The sequence below is a fragment of the Cyprinus carpio genome, chromosome B11 (assembly GCF_018340385.1).
Source record: "Cyprinus carpio isolate SPL01 chromosome B11, ASM1834038v1, whole genome shotgun sequence".
NCBI lineage: Eukaryota > Metazoa > Chordata > Actinopteri > Cypriniformes > Cyprinidae > Cyprinus > Cyprinus carpio.
The window spans coordinates 17,427,717-17,453,114 of NC_056607.1; the positions used below are offsets into that span (position 1 = coordinate 17,427,717).

At 36.6% G+C, this 25,398-nt stretch overlaps 1 protein-coding gene across 3 annotated transcripts in view; it reads right to left on the minus strand.

The window, feature by feature from the left end:
- The window catches only part of LOC109069640 (cadherin-4-like), a 225,409-nt gene that overhangs the window by 84,804 nt on the left and 115,207 nt on the right, over positions 1–25,398 (minus strand). For all 3 annotated transcript variants that reach the window (XM_042734278.1, XM_042734277.1, XM_042734276.1), the window contains one exon: positions 24,698–24,721. In XM_042734278.1, coding sequence (XP_042590212.1) covers positions 24,698–24,721 — 24 coding nt within the window. The remainder of the gene's footprint in view (positions 1–24,697; positions 24,722–25,398) is intronic.

The following is a 25,398-nucleotide window of genomic DNA, read 5'->3' on the forward strand; positions in this document are numbered from 1 at the left end:
TTGTCGACAAGTGAGACCGCTGGCAAAGGGGCTGTCAAAACCTCCGCAAAACCCATCGTCAAAACAGACCCCGAACAGCTCTGAACGCATAGAAACCAATCCCACTGAATGTCAGCGCACGACTACCATTTGTCAGGGCTCCCAACCTCTTCCCATACCCATCTCGAACCTCGCTTTACTCCCAGGAAAAAAAAAATGCTCTGAACTTTTATCACTGTCAACAAGCAAATGCCTAGTAAGTTGTATATGCACCACATGTCTCTCTGGTGCTGTGAGAGGTATCCAGCCGAGCTTTAGCTATAACAGTCTGTCTGCCTCACCTCCTCTGGGCTGTTTTTCTCCTCGTGAGGAAACAGCTCAGAGATAAGGTGGAGATGGCTGACTATCTGTTGCTTCAGATTAAGAAGGAGGAAGGCAAAATAAAGCCATGGTCGAAGTCGGAACGTCTTTCTCAAATCTGACAGAAGGATAGTTTACACAAGCATGAAAGAAGGAGAGAGCGCATACTTCGTACAAACACCTGTCACTCGGTTGAAGATATGGTCAGACAGCAGGGGAGGCAGGCTACCTGAGACATCCCGCATGGGACTGTACGTCATAAGCGGGTTTACTTCTGTCGCTAGCCATAAACCTCCTCCTGTGAGACTTCATAAGCACGGCCAGCTTGTAAGCTAAGAACGGTGTTCCCTTTAGCGAGATGTCAGCAGGCTAGAGACTCCAGACACAGTCGGAGTGACACGCTCATATGAGAGTGGTGAGGTTACTAAAACGCAAATAGTTAAAAAGGCCCTAAAAGCCAAGACTTCGCTTATCTGTGGCAGACAGCAGTTAGTCGTCTCTTTTGTTGCGAGGGCCCCTCGGCAGAGCTCCATCACAGGGCCAAAGCCCCTTCGATAGTGCCATGTGGTGGTCTTCTGAAATAAAACAAACCTCCTGTTTGGATTTGGGTTTTTCAGTGTAACAGATTTAGTTTCATTTCATTTTAACACAAGTGTCTGGGTTATAGACATATGGAATGCAGTATACAAAATTTGAAGCTTTGGCTTCTTTGGAACTATTTTTATTGGCAGAGAAAAAAAACAACAAGAAAACAAAAACCGCAAGCTGTTGTTCTGAATATCAGTTTGAATGTAATATGATATTCAGATCAACCGTGTGAGTATGAACAGTATTGCTTTTATCTAAATGCTTATTAAAAATAAATAAATAAATAAATTTTAGACAAAATATTGCAAGTAACTTTGTCTATTTTTTCTCTTCCAACAAAGGCAGTTCAAAAACAGTCAAAGGAGAATCAACTGAGCGACACAGTATAGTCACTTTTTTCCTGAATGAGTATTTGTTTGAATGAATTGTTTGAGTAAATGATTCAATGACTCACTCGATCACTGGTCTGGTTCCAGAATGAATCAGTGTTTTAAGGGAATCATTGGAGTAAATGTTCTCAATGTCTCACAAAGATTCATCATTTGGCACCAAGTTCTGATGTAATGATGTAACTTGCAGAAAAAGTTAATAAACAATTACAAATACTAATGAATACTTTTGGAATCCCGCTTGGCCTATACAGTTACAATATTTTGAATTGAGTTATGATTTAATAAACAATTACAAATACTAATGAGTGAGTTCGAGTCTCGGGCCGGCAGGAATTGTGGGTGGGGGGAGTGCATGTACAGTTCTCTCTCCACCTTCAATACCATGACTTAGGTGCCCTTGAGCAAGGCATCGAACCCCCAACTGCTCCCCGGGCGCCGCACCATAAAATGGCTGCCCACTGCTCCGGGTGTGTGTTCACAGTGTGTGTGTGTGTTCACTGCTCTGTGTGTGTGCACTTCGGATGGGTTAAATGCAGAGCACTAATTCTGAGTATGGGTCACCATACTTGGCTGAATGTCACGTCACTTTTTTTTTATTACTAATTATTATTTTTGGAATCCATACTTGGCTGAATGTCACGTCACTTTTTTATATATAGGACTTAAAGCTTTATTACCAAACATATTGCAAGTTTAAATATATTTAAATATATGAACAAATGTCTCAGTTGTTGTTTTTTCTAAAACACTGTTTGAAAAATAAGAACTATAATAAAGTAAAAAAGCACATTTGCGTAGTTTCTGTTTGTTACTGATGGATGTTGTTTGATTATTTTTAGTCACCTTCTTTTTAGACCATTAATCAAAAAAAAATCCTCTGTAAACACTGCAGGTGTCATGAAGGTTGGAGACATGCAGTGCCAGGTTTAATTGAACTGAGCTTAGTGCTCGCCAAAATAAAAAAAAGAAATGAAAAAAAGAAATGAAAAAAGCGGCTCACTCACAAACCATTATTCCAAATAATTTCAAGATAATTTCTATTTGGAGATGTTTACTTTGCAATTAGTCTGTCCATTTGGAGCAGATGCACACATTAAAGCCATTTTGGGGACCATATGCATGCACGATAGACAGGCATTATCCTGTCAACAGGGTAATCAGCCAATCACAGCAATGCTGAAGCACTCCCTTCTCTCACATGCCTTTTCACCTACATTTCACACCATATTTAAGGTTTTCAGTGAGAACTTGATGATCCCAAAGGGAGTTAAAAAGACGCAACATTCCTCTGAATCGTTATCCTCTGGTATCACTGTTGCTAAATTAGAAAAATAATATAAAAAAAAATATATATTTTTTTATTTGTTCAATTTTTTGAAGGAGGCACTGTCAGACAGCATTTGGACAAAACTCCCCTGCCCTTAAATGAGGTCGTCATTGGCGCCCAACGGTGTTTATGCAAAGATGTGCCAGATCAGAGTAATGAGCTGCAGCATGTGTGGGACTGAACATCAGACGTTCTAAAAAATTATGGGTAGAGAAAAAGCAACTGAGAGAGAGAGATGATAAGTTGAAAAAAAAAAAAAACTTGCTTTGATAATGGCTGAAGCTAAGGGAACTCAAATTTTATCACCAGAAAGGCTTGGAGGCTAAAAAAAATGCAACAGAGAGTGTGTGTGAGAGAGAGAGGTTTGATAAATGAAATTGGAAGAAATAGTACACAGATAAGAAGTACAGCAGGGGGAAAGGAAATGCGTGAAGTGACTTAAGCAACCACAACATCCCCCACCTCTCTATTCAGCAGAGTTCCTGTCTCATTAAAAATGAATAGTTCCATGATCAGAACTCAGCACTGGAGTAGAGGTGAAAAACTCACTAGTGCGGGCAACCTCACCGTCTGCACTGCGAATCCTTCACTATGTGTCCTTCATTAATTCAAGACGGATGTTGATTCAGTGGACCCACATGAAATGCATTATAGATTCATGGATACTATAAACTATGGAATCCACCAACTAAACAAATTTTGATAATAATCCTAAAAGAAGTATCCCATGACCCTGACAAACAAAAACTCTGATCCAGCAGAGTTCATTCAATAAGTAAGATTACGAACCTCATAAACATCATCTCCTGGAGGTGCAGGAGATGCACGTAAAGTGTTATTGACTTCCCCGCTGCAGCTGAAAGATGCATCCAAACGATATAATCCCCATATGAACAGGATTTCATTCTGTATTACAACATGCAGCAGTGGATTTGTGAAAATAATCGAGTGTATTATGGTCATTGTTGTCACGGATAACTCCGGCGTTATGTGAGGGCTCGCTGTGCCACTTATGCAGAGGATGAGCGTGGCCATGGATGTAAACAGTGCAATCAAAAAGATCTGCAAGTATTTATTCAAGAGCTTTGAGTGAATGTGTGTGGGATCGTGCTGAGCTTTTGCAAAGTACAAAGCAAATCTGTCACCTCGTGGTAGAAATTCACTTTCCTGAACTTTCACTTTCAATGTACCTATTCCAACAGTCGAGTGCATAGCTACCGGTAAAAAAATAAATAAATTTTTCAATGCAAGCATCATGCCATACCATTGTTCATTATACTTATTTTGCATCTCAGGTTTGATCTTTTGTACTATACATTTTTCCTACAAGTAATGGGAAATGTATGTACAGTCAGAACAAAGGAACAATAATTATGTATAACAGGATACATTTAAGCAAAAAAAAAAAAAAATAAAATAAAAACCAAGTTGAAAGCTCTGTCTAGATGTATTATATAATCAATGAGTGGGTACAGCAATATGCATGACCATATTTTCCCATTAAATTTAAATGGCGGCCCCCAAAGCGCTTTGAATGACAGCTTCCATATGGGAGATGCCATTATGAATTACAGTGATTATCTGCAGCCTGTAAAAGCAGAGCGAGGAAAAAAATAATAATAACAGTAATAAAAAAGGCTCCAAAACTGAAGACAGATCTCACACTGATGAAAAGGAACAGGCACACAGCATGCTCACGACTCTTTCCGGCCATCGAGAATGTTCCACTAATGCGTACAAATGTCAACGTTCCTTTTGTCTCACACTTGCTCTGCTCTATCTTCAGCATAACCTTTTAAAAAATGTAACAATATGGCCTTAAGAAAGAAAGAATGGAAGGCAATGGCTACACTAGGGGCTATGATGATGCCGTTTCTGTTTGCTTTTAGGTCACCAAGGAAGGAATGAGATACAACCTATGTAATCTACTGACAAATACTATTTCTCTGCAACATCTCAGTCAACTCAGAGGTCAAAGTTATTAATGTGAGTACCATGGCAGCTCACACGCGCATCAGTCGTTTTGGGCTCAGTGACAGGCAAGGGAAACAGAGAGGATGAGGGTGACATGAAAGAACGAGATAAAAAAGAGTGAAAAGACAGAAATAGCTGCAAAATTAACATTGAGGACGGATGAGTGAAACGGAATGAGAAATGGACCGGAGATGTAAAGAAAGTGGTGACATGAAGGGTGACTACTGAAAAGTGAAGAGAAAAAAGAATGGGGGAAAAAAGAAAGCCAGGTAGACAAAAAGAACCCACACTTTGTGAGTCGAGGGAACGGGTTGACCTTAAAACTCTCTCAACTCCAACAACGAACTAACGCAATGTTACATCAGCCCTAAAGGTCACCACAATGCAATATTTTAATAAAAAAGAACATATGGTCAGACTCTGAGAAGCATTCAACCGAATATTACTAGAAAATGCTTTCCTCAAAGTCAGACAACAGCTACAGGACTAATTTATTATAATGAACAATTAATGAATTCTGTCAGGAACTCATTAGCTAAGAACTTGCAGGGAATTGCGTGAACCGAAAAGTGCAGAATAATTTATTTTTCATCTGTGGAACATAAGGACACAACCAAATGTTGAAGAAATCTGCAAAAAAAAAAAAAAAGCTTTGCTATCTGGTATCTTTGCTCATGGGAACATGTTTTTGAGCCAATCGCCTAAGCTGTAGATGCCTCATTTCTGAACCCACAAGAAAAAAGATGTCCAGGCAATCTGATTGGCTGATGGCACCACAAGAACTTGCACAGTCCCAAGCAAGCATGCAAACAAAACAAACAAACAAACAAACAATAACCTGACTGAAAAGAATAAAAAAAATTTTTATTTAATTTTTGTGATGGCCACACATCACTAACATTATTATTATTATTATTATTATTATTATTATTATTATTATTATTATTATTATTATTATTATTATTATTATTATTATTATTTTACTTTTGACCAAATCAGCATATGTGACCCTGGACCAAATCTTTTTTGAAATTGAGATTCATACATCATCCCAAAGCTATACAAATAAGCTTTCCACTGATGTATGGTTTGTTAGGATAGGACAATATTTGGCCGAGATACAACTACTTGAAAATATGGAATCTGAGGGTGCAAAAAAATCAAAACATTAAGAAAATTGCCTTTTAAGTTGTCCAAATTAAGTCCTTAGCAATGCATATTGCTAATCAAAAATTAAGTTTTGATATATTTATGGTAGGACATTTACAAAATTTCTGCAGTAATTGCTGCTGAAAATCTGCTTTGCCATCACAGAAATACATGACATTTTAAAAAATATTAAAAAAGAAAAGTTATTTTAGTCTGTAATAATATTTCACGTCATAGCTTTACTGTTTGAAAAAAAAAAAAAAAAAAAAAACTACTGACCCCAAACTGCCATCTACTGGTAGGCATGTGTCCATGTTAACCTATCAAAGTGTAACCCCTTGGGTGCTACACCATTTTAGGACAAAATCCACAGTAGGATGGCAATTTGTCAAGAAAATTATGCTCACGCTATGAACTTCTCCAACCCTCCACCCATTTGTTTACACATCTGGAAAGCCTAAACATGCACAGAATGTGACCTCAATATGCTCCACAGCCTTAGTCAGTACAGTGAACGCAGTCTTGAACACACACACATACACACAGAGACATACACAGACGTCCCTGTGAGTGTGGTGTCTCTACGGAGCAGTTAAGTCATTAGCGCACTGCTGCACACCACTAAGCACATAAGCATATGTTCTCTTACATCCTGCGCTCTCTCTCTATCTTTCTCTCCATCTCTCACACCTACAGACATTCTCTCTTTCACGTTCTCCTCCTGCTCCGCCGTGCTGGAGACCATCCAAATGCTAAAGCTGTTAATTAGCACACGATGCAAATCATCCCATTCACATCTTAAGGCAGCCTGGTGAGAGTGACGAATAAAAGTATCTGTCTCATTTAGACCTTTCACATGACTGAAGAGTTGACTTTACAGTCCCTCTGTAGGGTTCTGGGCTTAAAAGAGTCTGCAAACAACAGCACAGTATGTGTAACAGGCCGTACGGTTGAGAGACAGAGACAGTGGGTGTCACGCATCTTTGCATTGTGCTCGCACATGTGCGTTTATGCGAGCGCTGAGTGGTGCCACCCATATATGTCAGGGCCCGGAGTGCTCTAGCATTTCTGATTAATTGTATCCTGTTTCCATAATAAGTGTTTCTCAAGAAACCAAGCTAATTTAGGGATTTCTTTACACCACCCCACCCTTCAGTCAGACTCTTAGCACCATTAATTTAGTCATTAGTAGCATTAATCCTATCTACCTCCATGCCAAATGTCAGCTCATTATGCGCTGTCTAAGAAAATGATTAGAGCTGACATTTTAGAGGTGCTTGTTGTGCGTAATGATAACTATGTTTCCCGTGGTCCTTCATGTTAAGTCTTTAATTGACCTCAGCAGCTCTTCTGTAAAATCGATGAACATTTTTTGAAGAATACTTGCATTTCTATTATGTCCTTAGGTTTCATAAAGCTTTTATGAATCCAAAGGGCACAGAAGACCTGTTGTTTATTTTCTGCACAGGAAATAAATTTGGTGTAGAACAATTTTTACTCAGAAATTTCAAATTTCACAAACAATTACAAAGGAACAGCAAGTAACACACTGAATTAAACACTAAGACAAACTGAAATAGTATTTTCTTGTAAAACATACTTTAGTAATCTTTATTTACAACTTTTTTCTTTTTTTCCAGTGTGAGGCATAAGTGACATTTTGTGATTTTAAACCTATCAATACTACATTAAACAATAAATGCTATTATAAATTATTTTATAGTAATAATAATATATAAATGAAAAATCCATATCTTACATACACTACAAAAGTTATATTAAAAAAAATAATTTGTATATGAAACTGTCTCTAAATAACATTTAAAATAAAATAATAGAAATATAATTACAATAATATGCATTTAATAATTTAATAAAATGTATATTAGCATGTTCTAAAAGACTTCAAATTAATAATAATAATAATAATGTATTATTTATTATTATTAAATATAATAATAGTAATAACAAATTATTCAAAACAATGAACTTCAAAGAGTATATATAGAAAAAATAATATTTTAAATATTATTTTGTACATTTTATTATACATAAAAAAATATTTTTAAAAATCATATAAAATATTATTTAATATTTAAGATCATCATATAATATTCCACGATCATTGTTTTAACACAAACATGGTTATCTAAGAATTGTGTACATTGCAGTTTTTCCATGGAAAAGTGAGTGACAGAATCTGCCACAGCGATTGTGGAATGACTCTTCTGTTCTTTTGGATTTGCTTAGGCTTGAGAGAGTGAAACAGAGCCATTCATCATTCCTTCCTGATGTAAAGACACCTGTCGCACAGTTATCTTAAGAGAGAGGAGAGAGCTGGAGGGAAAGAAACAGCTCTCCATCCTCTGTATCATCTATCTACTGACTTGCTGATGCCAAGCAATTTTTGTTCCGCGTTTGCGCTTGTGTTTATGTGCATAACCTACGGGTAGATGTCTCGCACAGAGCTGATCTCTTTGTCTCTGTCCCCGACTCAGACGCAATATCATTATTTAGCTGTTTGGCAAGAAGGTCCTTATCATCAGTGCTGAAAACATCCTGCACGAGAGATGGACTGCTTCAATCGGCAATTACTGCATAAAAGGTGCATTGTAGCAATCTCATGGTAAGAATAAAGTATCTCTGATCCCCAAGGACCCTTCGGACTACCTACAAACTTTAAATAGGAACAGACAAGGACAGAACAATACCAAGAACAAAACCACTGAGCAAGCCACATAACCTCAGCTACGACTAAAGGCCTGTTCACAACAAGAATAATAACTATGAAGACCAGAGTTGATGGTAACGCATTACAAGTAACGCAAGTTACATAAATTACTTTTTTTAAGTAACTAGTAAAGTAATGCATTACTTTTTAATTTAGAAGGAAATATCTGAGTTTCTTTTTTTTTTTTTTTTTTTTTATTCAGTTACTTTGTTTCCCATGTCTTGATGGACAGCTCTGCCATGTTGAGAGAAATGGGATTAAGTGCAGAGGCGTTGTGTGCGCGGTGTGAACATGATGCTTATTGTAGTTCTAGACTAAATAGGAACATTTACTCATCTCAACTGCACAAAAACGGATTCACTATTCACTAAATACAAACCTGCAATAATTACATATGTTAAATGGGACAAATATCATTTATGTATTTAATCCCAATTTATTAACCAATATCTTTGCTAATGACCTTCGATGATCCAACTCAACCATACTAATAAGCAAAAATGACACATTTGTGTTTTCTTTTTGTTATTGCTGAATAGTGTTAAACTTTCTTCTCGTCATATTCTTCATGCAATTTGTTTGAGCTGTGCCCTCTACTGTACAGATGTGAATTTACATTTCCTTCAGCCTGAGGCGTATTAATTTCACTTTTGGTATATATATATATTAAAAACAAACAAGCAAGCCCTGCCCTGAATAAAAATGTAACTCAAAAGTAACGTTACACATTACTTTCCATAAAAAGTAACTAAGTAACGTAATTAGTTACTTTTTAAGATAGTAACACAATATTGTAATGCTTTACTTTTAAAAGTAACTTACCCCAACACTGGTGAATACCATAACGATAACTATATTAGAGACCACATCAATGGATGATAGTGGTTTGTTTATTATGAGCACACACTGCAGTTATGTCATCTACTGCTTTAAAGGGATAGTTCACCCAAAAATTTAAATTTGATATTTATCAGCTTACACCCAGGGCATCCAAGATGTAGAAGACTTTGTTTATTAATTTTTATAAATGTTTTGATTTTTATGTCAATTTTTTGGGGTCTGTCAGTCGTATAATGTAAGTGGATGGGAATCACGGCTTTGAGAGTCATAAAACAAACACAAACAAAACCAAATTAAACCCTGTGGCTCGTGACGATACATTGATGTGTAAAGACACAAAACGATCTGTCTGTGCAAGAAACTGAACTGAATTTATATAGTTTTTTTACCTCTGATTTTCACTGCAATGTCTGAACTGTCATGAGCAATTCTAAGTGCATCTCCTAATTGAGATTGTAGATAGAGTGTCAATGGTCCATTTGAGAGATAGGTGGCGGTAATGCACTTATAAGTCTGCGATCCGCCATAAAGCAATAAGAAGAAGAAGAAGCATCAGGCACGGCTGTTGAGAAAAACATACTCACATACTCATATGCGCTCAGGACAGTTCAGACATTGCGGTGAAAATCAGAGGTAAAAATAAATATAAATACTGTTCAGTTTCTTGCACAGACCGATCGTTTTGTGTCTTTACACATCAATGTATTGTCACAAGCAGCAGGGTTTAATTTGGTTTGGTTTGTGTATGTTTTTTTGACTATCAAAGCCGTGATTCTCATTCACTTACATTATATGACTGACAGATTGTAACGGTTTGAGTTAAAAATCTCTGTTTGTGTTCTACTGAAGAAACAAAGTCACCTACATCTTAGATGCCCTGAGGGTAAGCAGATTAACATCAAATTTTAATTTTTGGGTGAACTATCCCTTTAAGCGCTTGAGTTCTTTAAAGCAGGATGGATTCTAATAGGTTTATTAACATTATTGAAATAGCTGTGGCATGGACTCTGCCATTCTTTTAAATTTAGAACGATATACAACTATAACTATCGTTATACTTATAGTTTTATATTTGATGGACTCTTTACTATCCCATGAGGCCACGGAAGAATGGCACTGTGAATGGCAGTGAAGTGGCGTAACTGATACTGTAGGTCACATGACAGTGGCAAAATGGGGGATGTACTACCTCTGAATTACATTCATACTATAAACAACATCTTTAAAAGAGGATTTTTTTTACCGGTTTGCAACGTAAGTTTCAAACCAAATGTAGAACCTACTCGACATTATGCGATTTTGGATGCAGCGATAGTCTGAAGCTGGAGTCTGTGTTCATCATACGCTATGGGATTTTCTGTGAAATGTGTCATCTCAAATCTGCAGACCAGCTCTGACTTTCGGCAACTAGCATCAACTCGTCTGGACTGTAAATCAGGCCAAAAAACTTGGTAGAAGTCATGTAGTGTATTCCAGGCATAACATCCTAAATAACAAAGTATCAGGCAGATGGAGAGACAATGGATCCTCCCGCAGGCCTGTGATCAGAAGGTCAACAGACACTTTATTAATGACCCGTCCACCCTCTTATTATTCCGAATGAATTTATTTTTCACACTCATTAGGCTGATCTTTTGGGTCTTTTTGAAGTACATTCATATGCCCAGATTGCCCACACACTGTGGTCAATTATACACATTTGTGTTCATTTAACACACACGTCAGCCATATTGTCAAGCTCATTTCCACTGAATCAGCACCCTGAGGATTCATTATCTATTCTTTAACATCCTCGACATTAGGAAGATTAAGCCGAACTTACCGCAGCCAGTAAAGGCCATCGGTGCAGCACGGCCTTCATTCCCATAATGCATTTAGGTGAATGGCGATTACGGTGTTTACTCAGTTCAAGTTGGAGTAGTATTCTAAGGGGAAAACCACTGAATGCCAGCCTGTTATTTGAAAATGGAGCATATTAAGTGTAAATTCGAACCATGTGCACACACACAAACACCCATGTGCTTAAACAGCCAGAACAAAACAGGCACTGTTGGTGCACTCTTCTGAACTTTTGCCCCTCTTTAAAGCATTAGCCTTGAGTAAAGAATTGTGTTCTTTATAATGAAGAGGTGAGACTTAATTTCAGATCAACCAGCCTTTTGGAAGGATGCACATGCGCTACGCTACTGTCTGTATACTAGATCTTCCCCCATCACCCACATTCACTCCACCGACGCAAAGTCATCTACCAGGCCCTTGGTCTAGAAAAGGCCAGAAAATGGCTATTGATTTCTGATAAACAAGTTTCCACGTTGGGAGATCAGGACCTCTCGATTTCTTCAAGGTCGAGGAAAACGGACAATAACTTGCGGCCAGATCTTCTTTTCTTCGCCTCTGCCCCTGAAGGCCAGTGTGGCCAAAAGCAACCAGGCTGGATAATACAAGAGGGAGGGCTCTTTGTATCTCAAATGAAAATCTTTGATGAGCTTGAAGAGGAACTTCAAAAGGGCTGAAGGAGAAGAGAGGAGAGTCGAGGAGTACCAACCACATGTTTATCAGGTTGTAGATACAAAAGGGAGGAGGGAAAGGCTTCTAAAGTAAATGAAACCAGAAGGTGAAACATGCACGTGTGCGGATGCTTGCCCTTAGAAATGAGATACAGTGGTCAAATATAATTTTAGCATATCACTTTGATGTTTGTTAATTGAAAGAGGGAAATTTCGTGTTACCTTAAAAAGCATGAGTCGGTAAATGAGCTGGCAAATGAGGATCTCACAGGAGACTATAAACAGTTGCGGTGTAATTGTACGCCTCATCTATCAAGGTTCTCAGAGAAATGGCCAATACAGAGATAAAATAGAGCATGGCCGGTCTGTCTGCTAGGAATGAGCTTTCTCGATGGGTTGCCAAAAATAAAGAATACAATTAGGCTAGTTTCAGATTTACCTGCTTTATGTATGACTTATGTTATTGTGGTCAAAACATCTAGACAGAGAAAGAAAAGGGGAAAGAAAAGAGGTCTTGGAAAAACATTTTTAAAAGTGGAACAATGGCTTTAAAATAAAATAAAATAAAATAAAATAAAATAAAATAAAATAAAATAAAATAAAATAAAATAAAATAAAATAAAATAAAATAAAATAAAATAAAATAAAATAAAATAAAATAAATAAAATTAAATAAAATAAAATAAAATAAAATAAAGCTGAAAAAAAAAAAAAAAAAAAAAAAAATGATATTGAGAATTAGGCCAAATCCAATAATATTTTTTAATACTTCATAACTATTTTCAGGTTGTGGAATATATATATATATATATATATATAAAAATAAATAATACTATTATCTGTAAAATAAATAAATAAATAAACCCTTTAAAAAGTAAATCCTCCTAAATGCTACAAGTGAATCAAAGCATCACAATAATGAATAAATACATGTTCAGTTTACAGTATAAAAAAATTGATTTGCTAAAGATTATATTTATCAATGTAATTAAATGATTTTTTTATTTCTACATATCTATAGTGTGTGTCTGTGTGTATATATATATATATATTTTTTTTTTTAACATTTATTAGACTTAAAAAAACTTCTAATTTAAGTGAACTTAAGACAATCTTCACATACTGTAAACCCATTATAATAAATATCATATTTACCTGTGCCCTTCAACAGAAATATACAGAAATTGAAATTTTCAAACACTACTAAATTCTAAATTAAATATAGACGTATCCTTAAAGCTTAAAGTTATTTTTTCCTCCTTTTTTCTTTATCCTTTGACTAACAGACATCACAGCAGCTAGCTATTAGGTTGTTTTGGCTGCTATTTCTTTAAGAGCTGCCGCTGCTGAACATGACACAGATCTGACACGCATCGTATTTCCTCTCAACTCTCTTTTCTGACGAACTTCGGGTCTTAAAGTCTCTACTAATGAGCTGGTGAGTTGAATCGGGTGTGACAGATGAGGGAGACATTGCTGGGATGCTCCAGGACAGTTTTGAAAACCATTGACTCATATAAAATATAATACATGCATGCACAGTTTTAAGGGAGCTTTAATCTGCTTTTTGGAAACTTCAACTGATGACGACATTGCATGCACATAGTTTATTTCACCGTTGATATGAAAAGATGCAGGGTACAGCGCACGCTGGCGCCTTTGTGTGTGCAATAGAAGAACATGTGCTACGAGCACCGTACCGTTCACTTAAGCTGAAGTGAAGCTGGAGCGTGCATCTGAAACGTCTCCCATTTGATGTGGTCATAAAGACGTTCTGCGACTGAATAAATGCACTTCTTGTCAACCCTAGCTCCACCCCTGGTTTAATTGCTTTTATATTTTTATTGTTTAAACTGAAAAAAAAAATTATATATATATATAAATAAATATATATATATATATACACAAAAGAGTATGTATATGTGCATAGTGTACATGCATGTATATGCATACACACAAAATATTTTACAGAAAAATAATTACAAAATATTGTAATCATACGAAATGTATGGAGAGAAAAAAACAAAATACAGCAAAAGAAGTAAAAATGAAAAAAGGAATTATATTAGGAAATATATTGTGTATCCCTACGAAAAAACAGAAAAAAAAAACAGTTTAACCATTTGTCAGTTAACCATCGTGACTCATCCCTACAATCTACTGTACATGTATAATGATTTTTGTTATCACTCTCTTAATATTTCACATACAGTATGTTGATTGTTTTAAATTAATGAGGCTTGCTAGTGGCAATTCATCCATGCCTCCATGCCTTGCAACACCAATAGTTCAATAAAATAATCATTACCATATGGACAGTCAAATAGAATTAAAACAGTAACAGATTACATGTTACATAAATGATGTTGAACAGCCGTAACATGATTCATTTATGGAGAGATCAACAGCCCGGAAAAGAGGACAGGTTGATGGAGTGTCCTAGCTGACCGGCAGAACAACTTGGCTTCAGCGGGCCCCCTTTCCTCGTGCCCGCCCTTTGGCGGGTCACGCTTTCCTGTAGCGCCTTACCCTGGCACAACGTGACCCCTGTGTGCCCACCGCACCAATGCCAAGAGCCAGAGAGAGCATTCAGACATGAGTAATGATGCCATCGTAACCAAAGGAACAGCCGAAGAGGAGAGCACACACTCGCCTGCATAATAGAAACAGGAATGCAAGCAATTGGGCTCCCTTCCGAACGGAATCTGCCAAATCAGGTTGAACTGCAGAAAGTTCCCATTCAGCTTCAATGTTCCAAAGCTAAATCTGAAGAGGAGAGTAACTGGAAGAAATGAAATATGAGAGGTTAAGCCATAGGTCATAAGAGCGATGGAAAACGTGCCAAACGCAGCATCTAGTGTGCCAGAAAAGTAGACTGCATCATCTTCTAGCTGAATGAAGATGACATGTTCTCTGTTAAAATCAATTACATCAACATATTGTGCCCAATACCAATGCATCTGTCGGCCAACATATTAAATACCCACTCATGCACTGTACTCTGAGTACACAGTCTATGAACGTATGTGTGCGCTTGCCAACTGAAATGATGAAAGAAGAGAGCGGTGACAGTGATGCAGATGGAACGGTGTGATGGGAGCGTTTGCGTGACTGAGGAGGAGAGCATCTGAACGCAGGGAGGGGGAGATTTCAATCTGTGCGCATGCAAAATCAGCATCTGTGAGACAGCCGCTGTCGACTACTGAGCCAAAAGAACCAGAAGAAAAGGGCAGCATCCACTGGACCAAATTCTTGGGCTTTGTTTAGACACATATCCAACTCAAATCCATTTCTGTAGTCTACACAGCAAAAACCCAGAATATTTACAGCCAAAATCTGATGTTTACACTCCCCCGATTCATCTTATGATATCATGATAGACACGAGGAAAGGCAATATTTTCTACTTTCCATCATTCCTTTCCACACTGACAGCTTCTTTGAGTAGTTGTATGTGAAAGTCTCTTGGCATTGTGCTGATGCTTATGCTGTTACTATGGCAACCAATGTAGATACACTGGATATTGACTAAGCTGTCTGTACAAACTTGCAAAATGACAGTGAAAAAAAGTCAATTATAAGGATTGGATTTGAAAACCAAACTGAATACGTGTCCAGTGTGAAGCTGTGGCATAGTTCTATCATCATTTATTCACCTTCATGTCATTTTGCACCTTTATGTTTGTGCTTCTTTAATAGAACACAGTTGTACAATGGAAGTCAATGGCCTTTAAATCTGCCAAAATAATAAGGGTGAGTAATGATGACAGAATTGTCATTTTTGGGTGAACTATCCCTTTAAGTATGTTCACAAAACAGTACAAAAATAAAAAATAAAAAATTCAAACCTCTTCCGAGATAAAACTAACTAATATTTTTAAAAAGTAGTCATAATACTACATATTCCATAAAAGTTTATATATATATATATATATATATATAGATATATATACCCCTTCTTATATATATATATATATAAACATAACATATTTTTCATAAAATATTTAATGAATGAATGAGAGGCAACCTCAGACAGCAAGAAAATTCCAAAAGGATGTGTTTCAACAATGCCTGAGTTTCACAAAATGCTACACAATTACTTTATCGAAAAAACTACAAAAAGAAAACAGCTGAGAAATAGTCTTGCTACTTAAAAAAAAAAAATGTTTTAAGTTAGAAGGGGTAGCTTTTTTCTATAACAGCGAAACTGCTCATGACAGCTTGATGTTAAATGGCACTGTAGTCTGTATTGTATGTTTACACAATGAAAGAAGGTCTGCACCAAAACGCAGAACAGAATTCAATACATTAATCCACAATATAAAGCTTTAGCTCTCTTTTGACTGACAGACAATTTGTTTAGGTGGAGAGCTTCTCTTGTTAAACAAAAGCAGCAAAGCAGAAGTTTGAACCTGAAGTATGACTTGCTTCAGAAAACTTGACAGGAAAGTAAAGTGTTTCGAGTGTGTGTGTGTGTGTGTGTGTGTGTGTGTGTGTGTGTGAGACGGGTTTGTGTCGTCTGAGGCATGAGCATGGCACTAGCATTCCCAATGCTTTGAGTCAGTGAAATATAATTCAGTTTATGAAAAGCTCTCTCTTTCACACACCCTTCCTCTTTTATTTTAAGTCTAACAGGCATGTGTGATACCACCTAAGCATCTAATAAACGGGGCTTGTTCCTATTCCTCCTATCTAGAGGGAAGGGAGAAAAAGGGACTGACTGGCTGTAATGAAAATGGTTTCTCTTTTGTTCTTTGACTGTGAACAGGAGCAGAAAGGTTGTAATTTAACTGCTGGGAGTGCCATGAAGACATTGGATGTAATAATGGCTTTTGATATCTAATTTGTGTAGGGATTTGCCTGGACACAGTTGATCTCCATAGGCCTTAATGCTACACTGCCTTTGAACACGAGAGAGAGCGAGTGAATGAGAGGTGTGAGTCTGCGTTAAAACAGCAGATGGAGTGAAAGCATTCACCCTAGAGTCTAAATGGTCTCTTTAACCTTTCTATTTCAGGATAAGACACACACAATGCTAACGGTTACAAAGCTTTCAGCAAAATTGAGTGTAAACGTCAACAGAAGTTCACTATCAAAACTACCGCAAATCACCGTATTAGCAAAAAAGAATTCCAAGCTTAAGGTGATATACGCACCAGTTGAGTTCTATATTAATGCACCTAGTTCCAACGTTGCTTGGCAACCGCAAACAGCCGGCAGTCAGGCTAATGAACTATATCACTTGCCGGAAGAATTGTTTATTGTAATTATTATTCATAAGATAAAAATTCCTGGTGTTTATTTCCTGATCATTGCAATTATTCTTGTGATTTGAAGTAATAAATTAAATTATTTTTGAATGGATCGTTTTATAATATAGCTGTTGTCACTACTTACGCTGCCCAAGTGCCCATAACTGGCCTATTAACTCCCCATCATAAAAACACTTTAAATGAGTCGTGAATTGAGAAATCAAATTTTCTTTGGTCTTTTGACATAAAACAGCCATAGCGCACAATGAATCTCTTTGCACATCAGAAAGCAAAAAATGCAATTCATGACCCCTTTAACAGGCACATCTTACATTTATGCATTTAGCAGACGCTTTTATCCAAAGCGACTTACAGTACATTCAGGCTACACAGTACTTTTTTTTTTTTTTAACCAGTATGTGTGTTCCCTGGGAATTGAACCCATTACCTTTTGTGCTGCTAACACAATGCCACTGCCAGTCTACCACTGAGCCACAGGAACTTTTTTATTTTACATTTTACAGAATCTTGGTTCATTGCGTTATTTAATGATGAAAAACATGAATATGTCCAGCGATAGACATGAAACTTTAAGTGTAATGACAGGAAAATGTGTTTCACACTCTCAAGAGATAGAATTCACATACATAACACTGGATGTTTGACCAAATTCAAAATTAGCAAAGAAAATAGGACAGCTTTCAACTCCAGGGAAGCTGAAATAATTCTGGTGTATGTGTGTGGGTCAGGTTTTGCCTACATTGTGAGGACTAAATGTGCCCAGAAGGAAAGTAAAACCTGAAATCACCAGCACTGAGGGAGCGGCAACAATCCAGACGAGGAAAATAGCTTAATAATCATACTTTCTGTGAACTATGAAAGTATCATAGTTAAAGCAAGTATCCACATTGATGGAAAAATGCACTTGTATGTGATCAAATTAGGCCTATTAATTGTTTTGAATAACAGTCCACATGGCAGAGCGCCGTCAAGCCCAAAGCTGTCAGCCTGGACCACCGCAAGAACAGGTGTTAGCTCTAAGGTAAAAACCAAAAGCTGTTCATCCATCAGCCTCGTAGTTAAATAGTGTCTTTTCCTTCCCTGTCCACCTCACTGCAGGACCTAAGAACTACACATTTATTTTAGCTCCTGAATCTGTGCCCGGCTGAACTAGCTGATAGCCATAATGCAGTTTGCCACTTTTTTCCAGTCTGGGTATTAAGCTCAAGCTTACAGCACAACAGATGTGCAGCTCTAGAGCAGCTGCGGCTCTGTGAAATGTATTTACCAATGTGCTTCTTTGTAAAATAAAAGACAAGTGTCATTGTCTTACGTCTTTTCATCATAAGAACAACATCCTAGTGTAGAGGAAGAGGAAGATCTTCCATTTCAACAAAAGCTAAATTAAAGTACAGTGTTGAGTCAGAGACTATAAATCCCGGTTCCTAAGTGACAGTTCACTGGTGGTAACCCTCTATCACACCATCTGCTGTGCCTCCTGTGCTTATATATATGAGATTATTTCCTTAAGGAGCTTGTGGTGCCAAAAGGACTGATGCTTTTAATTGGAACTCAAATGCAGTGCAAACAAACCCATGCAGATGGGTACCAACACACACACACACTGACGCTTACAGAAAGCACAAGTTCTGCGTTCCAGAGGCTGGCAGCAGCTGTTGGCAAATAATGTGAGGTAATGTGTGACTTTTTAAAATCTTTAAAAAGGCAGTTCCCTGAATACTCAGAGTGTCAAACAATTAACCGAAATAAACTCTGTTGAAGAGCTATACTAAGAATTTTATAGTTGCTCGATTTACTAAGATCCCAAATAAAGGGTGCTAATTTGCTTGTGAAATCTATCAAACATATTGCATGCAAATTACTAAAAATAATTGTGCAAATAAAAAACGTGTTGAAGTAGGTTGGACACACAAAAGGAAGTTTTTTTGCACAGCACATTTGTTACAAATGTTAGTCATGCTCTTATGGTCTCTCTATAGGCATTTTTAATGCCTTTTATTAGGATAGGACAGTAGAGGGATGACATAAAAAGCATTTGGTGGAGAGAGAGGAGTGGGATCGGAAAAGGACCTCGAGATGGGAATCGAATTCAGGTCATAGTGAGTGCAGTTGTGCTTTATGTTGATGCACTAACCACGAGACTATTGGTGCTGACCTTATGTTTTCTCTAAAAGTTAGTCTCTACCACTAAACACAACTTTATGTAACCGTTTATTTCATAAAATGATAAAACAAAATAAAACTGTATTGGGCGCACTTGACATTGTCTTATGCACTCTCTAAATGTTAGTCCCTTTCACTAAAATATATTTTTTTTAATTATTTATTAAATTGTATATAAAAAACAAAACAAAACAAAATAAAGCCATTTTGGCTATGCATTCTCTATTCAGTCTCAATTCTGCCAAAATAAATGAATAAATAAATAAATTTTAAATAAAACTTATTTTCATAGTTTTTGAAGATTATTTATTAAAATCAAATAAAATAAAAACAGCAATATTGGCCACAGTATGTATCCTATATTCTCAAAGTTTTAATTCTGTCAAAATAACAGCATAGTACACACCACCACTCACATTAATAGCTGCTGCATTAACTCTCAATAATTTCTTCACAGTGACCGTTTCTGAAATTACTTTCAGGAATGATAAATCCTGTGCTATAAATCCGGTGTCATTTAATCCATTTGCACTGACACCGTTCTTTACTGTGCACGTGAAAGCACACCACAAATTACATATTCATTAAACCCACAAAAAATGTATAAGATGACTCACTTCAGGTGTTTTCCTCAATAAACTACATAACTTTGAAAAAGCCTTTTTCCATTTAATATGTATATTACACCATTTTCCACAAGGGGACCATTGTCTGCTCCCCACAGTTTAGGTGAATTCTGGTTTTACCATCATTGTGGATACATTTGGTCCTTGCAATGCAAGCAAAACCTGACTCACACACACTTCCACACACTAAAAAACAGTCCTAATTGCAGAGGCAACACCTGTCATATCATTGCCAATCTACAACCAGCATCTCTATCCCACAGTGCCAACATGATGGTAAGAGTCTGGACACTGCTCCCACCAGCGGCAGCCAAATTGGACGTTTCACCTCACTGCTTGACTACTAGAGAGCCTCTCCAATGGTGGTCCTATTAGCAGGACAGATATAGCTCTCCTGGGAAGATGGCGAAAGAGAAAGAGTGCAAGAAAGAAACAGAAGGAGAGCAAAAACCCAACGGAGAGGTAGGATTTTACCCGGCATACTAAGTATGAACAGTGCATTTCTAGCTATCTATCTTCATTTCTGTCAACTGGTTTTGGATCACACCCACATTAACCTCAGCTATTAAGTTCCTCTTATTCGCTCCTTAGCGCTGTATTAAAATCTAATACTCAAGACTAATGCATATCCTACCATGGCATTTTTTTAACATTATGACAGGCTAACAGGAGGGCCCATTTGAGACAGATATGCAGAATAAGAGGCTACGCCAAGTCCCCTGGGTGGCGGCATTCATTACTGTATTGTATTAAAAATACAACCGCGCTGAATAAGATATTGATCAAGCTGGGTGGACTGCGAAGCTGCCTGCAGAATTGCAATAACGCTGTAGAAATCATTCACTGCAATCCATTGCAGCCTAAATAATGTTTTGATAAATTACATGCCAACAGTTAGACAAAAAAAAACAAAAAAAAAAAACACTTCCTTCTTTATTTTTTCTTTCTAAATTACAGATTACACACTTTTTAATCTTCCCCTTTTTTCCATTTTTAACCCTCAGTGACACGGGGAGCGAGGAAGACATCTGTGTTTCATTTGTCTGTGTGTGTAAACTAAAAAGCAACATTGTGTTGTCTGTCACTAAATTGGATGTTCTAGCCAATGTGCTCTATGATTTGGCTGTTGCACAGCTGAAGCTCCTCTTTTGCTGTTTTTTCCCTGCCGTGCACCTGATGGGTTTGAACAATTTGCTCGACTGGCAGAAAAAAGCATAATCAATTGGGAGATTACAGATAAAAGGCTTTAAAACCAGCCGACCAAGGCACTTTCTACTATAACAATTACACCTAGGCCTACCTCAGGTAGCGCCAATTAAACTACGAAACAGTGAGGGGCTAGAGAGAACGAGAGAGACAAAAGAAGAGAAATAGATGGAAATAGTTTCCAGTGGAGGTGAAACATGAAATAGTCAAGGCAAGTCATTTAGCGGCCATATTGGTAATGCTTCTTGTGCAGCTACTTCTATTAACACTACCAGTAAATAAATAAATAAAAAAATCAAATAGATTAAAAATAAACATTGTTCTTTTTAATGACTATTCATCAAACAGTCCCGAAAAAAGTGTCACATTTTTCACAAAAACATTAAGCAGGACAAAAATAATAATAAGAATAAAGGTTTCTTGAGCACCAAATTATTATATCAAGCATATTACAATAATTTCTAAAGGATCATGTGACATTGAAGATTACTGAAGATTTTAAAATATATTAAAATAGAAAACTTTAAATTGTAATTTTTCACAATTTTATGTTAATAATAATTAATTATTAATAATAAAAACAAAAAATAATATAATGATGTTTCAAATCTGTCAAAAAGGTACTATGAATTGTGCTCAATATTATACATATTAAAACAATAATTATATATATATATATATATATATATATATATATATATATATATATATATATATATATATATATATACACACACATTTTATTCATACTTATTATACATTATAATAAATGTAAATAATGAAAAACTACATTAAAAATGCATCCTTATACTGATAGTTTAAAGTGAATTTCAGCCACCATATTGTGCTATATATATATATATATATATACATACATAGTAAAAAAAGAAATATATATTTCTGTACATATTCATATACATATACATACTGTATATGCATAATATAAATATATTTTATATTTTACTTACAATATTTTATCTTACAATACTGTCAGTGGGTTTAAAAACCTATCCCAAACAAACCACCATGGATAAAATATTAGAGAAATGGTAATTAAAAAAGGACAAACTGAAATCCTTTCAAGCAAAAAAAAAAAAAAAAAAAAAAAAAAAAACAAACAACAACAACAACAAAAAAATCAGATACAGGGAAAACATGTTATTTTCTCTTGGGTAGTGAGGTGCGCATAAGCTGACAGCTGTAAAGCGTTCTGTCATCAAAACCGCAGAGTGCAGCCAGACCCACACAAAGGCCAAGGACACAGAGTTCTCCTTCATTCACTCTTTCATCTTCCATCAACTGTATTCATACTAAAGAACAGATGGAGGCAGTGAGGAGAAAGACAGAGAGAATGAGAGCAACATTCAGCAAAAACATCCATGTAAAAAATTTACTTTGTGTTTGTTTCTATGCAGAGCCAGCATGTCCTATAGGTGATAGAGGCGCCCAGCTGTGGCCTTGATATTCATGATATTAGATGCAAAACTCTTATCAAGTAAACTACACTGAAAGAGAGCATGTGTTGATCAGATGTAAACAAGAACAATAAAGACACAAAAAGATCAGAGGAGTGTAAGTATACAGTAATTTATTAAATGTATTAAATTAAATTATGATATTAAAAATGGAATCCAGTGGCCATATCTATTTTAATTAAGATTTTTTTTTTTTTTTTTTTATGTTGTGTTTTCATGTATTATATTTGTGCTATTAAATATACACTACCTTTCAAAACCCTTAGGTCAGTAAGATTTTGTTGATGTTTTTAATTTAAAATAACAATTTTAAAAATGTATTTTATTTATGTGATGTAAAGCTGAAATTTTAACAGACATTACTCCAGCTGTCAGAAAACATGCTAAATTCTAAAAAAAATTGATTCTCAAGAAACATTTCTTCTTCTTCTTCTTTTATAGGAAACTTAATTAACAGAAAAAAAAACCCCTGAATTTATGTGAACATAAGTATTTTGTAATATTATAAATTTACTGTCAGTTTTGATTAATTTAATGCCCAATTAAATATTCTGCCCCAATTGCTATTTATTAACATAATTTAAACACATAGTTGTGTATATTTATGTATTAGTACAGCCTATTCTCATGACCTAAATTTGGGCTCTTCATTCATACATGTACAGGCCGGGCCAGTGCTCATACGTATCCCTCTATATACAGTACAGCCACGCATATGAATATTTACAGTATATGCATATAAAGATATATATCCTTGTACCCACATATACTTATAACTTTGTGTATGTGTACACCTCAGGCCTAGCCACTTTGAGTCACACTCACAGCTCTGGACAGGAGGATAGAGTGTGCTCGTGTTTGTGTGAACACATTTGTGTGAAGCAGCCGGAGGAGTAATGCCTGCTGTCTAAACAGTGACCGTCACCATTACTGTTGTCAGGATGATGTCGTCAACATCGTTCTACATCGCTTCGACCATATGGCCCTTTGTTTCGTTTACACTAACACCACACAAACACAGTAAAAATGCAGTACATGCTAAAATAAAGAAACTCTGTGGTCCGCAGAGAGTTTTTTTTTTTTAACATCCTTTTCAAGCTATTCAAAACGCTTGCATTAGCCGTATTATTATCCATTATGGTGCATTTGCAGAAATCTTGAAGGGCAGCACACTATTTGTACCAGCTTACCGTCTGACAAAAGAGCACTGGCAATGAAAGTAAAATGTGCTGGCCTGGAAATATAGACCCTGCTGGCCTGCACATATCCTATTCTCGTGCAAAGTGCAGAGTAAACGGAAAAAACGGACCCAGTGCCACGTCTTGTTTCAACAAAGCATTGTGGGCAAGTGTGCTTTGAGTGCAAAACATATACAGCTCGAGTTCAGGACAGGACTGCCATTTAAGCGCAGACTCTGCAAGGCTTTTTTCACTCCTTTCTGATCTCGCTCTTGCTCTCCATCTCCGAATGGATGCAGAAATGGACAGCGCAGGTGTTATTTTCCAGTGGCCCTAGCAGCTCTGCAGGTGGACTATATGCTGGTCACGGAGTCCATTATATATCCAGCACATGCGCAAAGCTAAAAATGGGAGGCAATTTGAGAACATATAACAGCATAAATTCAATAGCAAAAACATACACTTTAAAGATTGCCCCCCGCTGAGTCAAATGTACATGAAAAAGGGGTCTGTCTACACAGCGACTCCCAGGGCAAGCGTCTCATCTTTGACAAACAGCCAGACTGAGCGCGTGTGAACCGAACAATAGAACCACGAGGGGTGATTGACCGAAGTGAGTCTAGAATGATTGAATGAGCATGCTGGGAAAATGTGCCAGCTCTGAAACTCAGAACAGAACCGAGGGAGCAGAGGTGAGTCTTCTGTAATCACTAACAAAGATTGGGTTCTCTTTTTCAGCCAACAGACCTGAAAGTATGCTAAGTGAATTTCAGAAAAAAAGATGTACATCTGCTGCCGCAGCGATGCTCCATTTGGATGGAGTCATGCGTGCTTGCGGACCAACACTGAAAAACAATAATCACATTTGAGATCTGGCACATTCAGAGTCATGCAGAGCTGTATCCGGGAACATATTTCTCAAGTACTCACCATGGCCAGATGACAGCAGGGTATCTACAAGTGAGAGAAAACAGAGAGATGGTTAGAAAATGAAACCAACTTTTATACACAACTTAGACATGAGCAAAAAATCAATAGCATTCAGTACAACAAACTTTGACAATATGCATACCCATAGGGTTTTATCATAACATTTTAAGAAACCATAACAACAGAGACAGGTTAGACTTACAAATACTATTATAGATGGGAAACAGAGTCATTCGAACCATTCTTCATTAATGTTCAAAAACACTATTTCATTCAGTCAGTCCATTAAAAAAGAATGAGTCACTGTGATTGAAAAAGAAAAAAAAAAGAGTGAGTCACCCAATCTCCTGTTTAACCGATTCTTTCAAACACACAGATTCAATCATAAATGAATCAAATGAGTCATCTGAATCATTCATTCAGCCAATTTGTTCAAATATACTGATTCATTGATGAACAAATTAAGCCACTTTCTATATAAGTGAGTCACTTGAATTGTTCATTCATCCAATTTAGTCATAAACACTGATTCACTCAGAAAGGAAACTTGTGAATGTCTTTATGGCTTAAAGAATCATTCAATAACAATACACCACACTAGCATGTGTAGCATCCTTTGGAGTCACAGCACCTGATTATGCTTTGGTTTTGTCTGGAACTATTTCTGGTAAAAAAGCAAACTACACAACGCAACTGTGTCA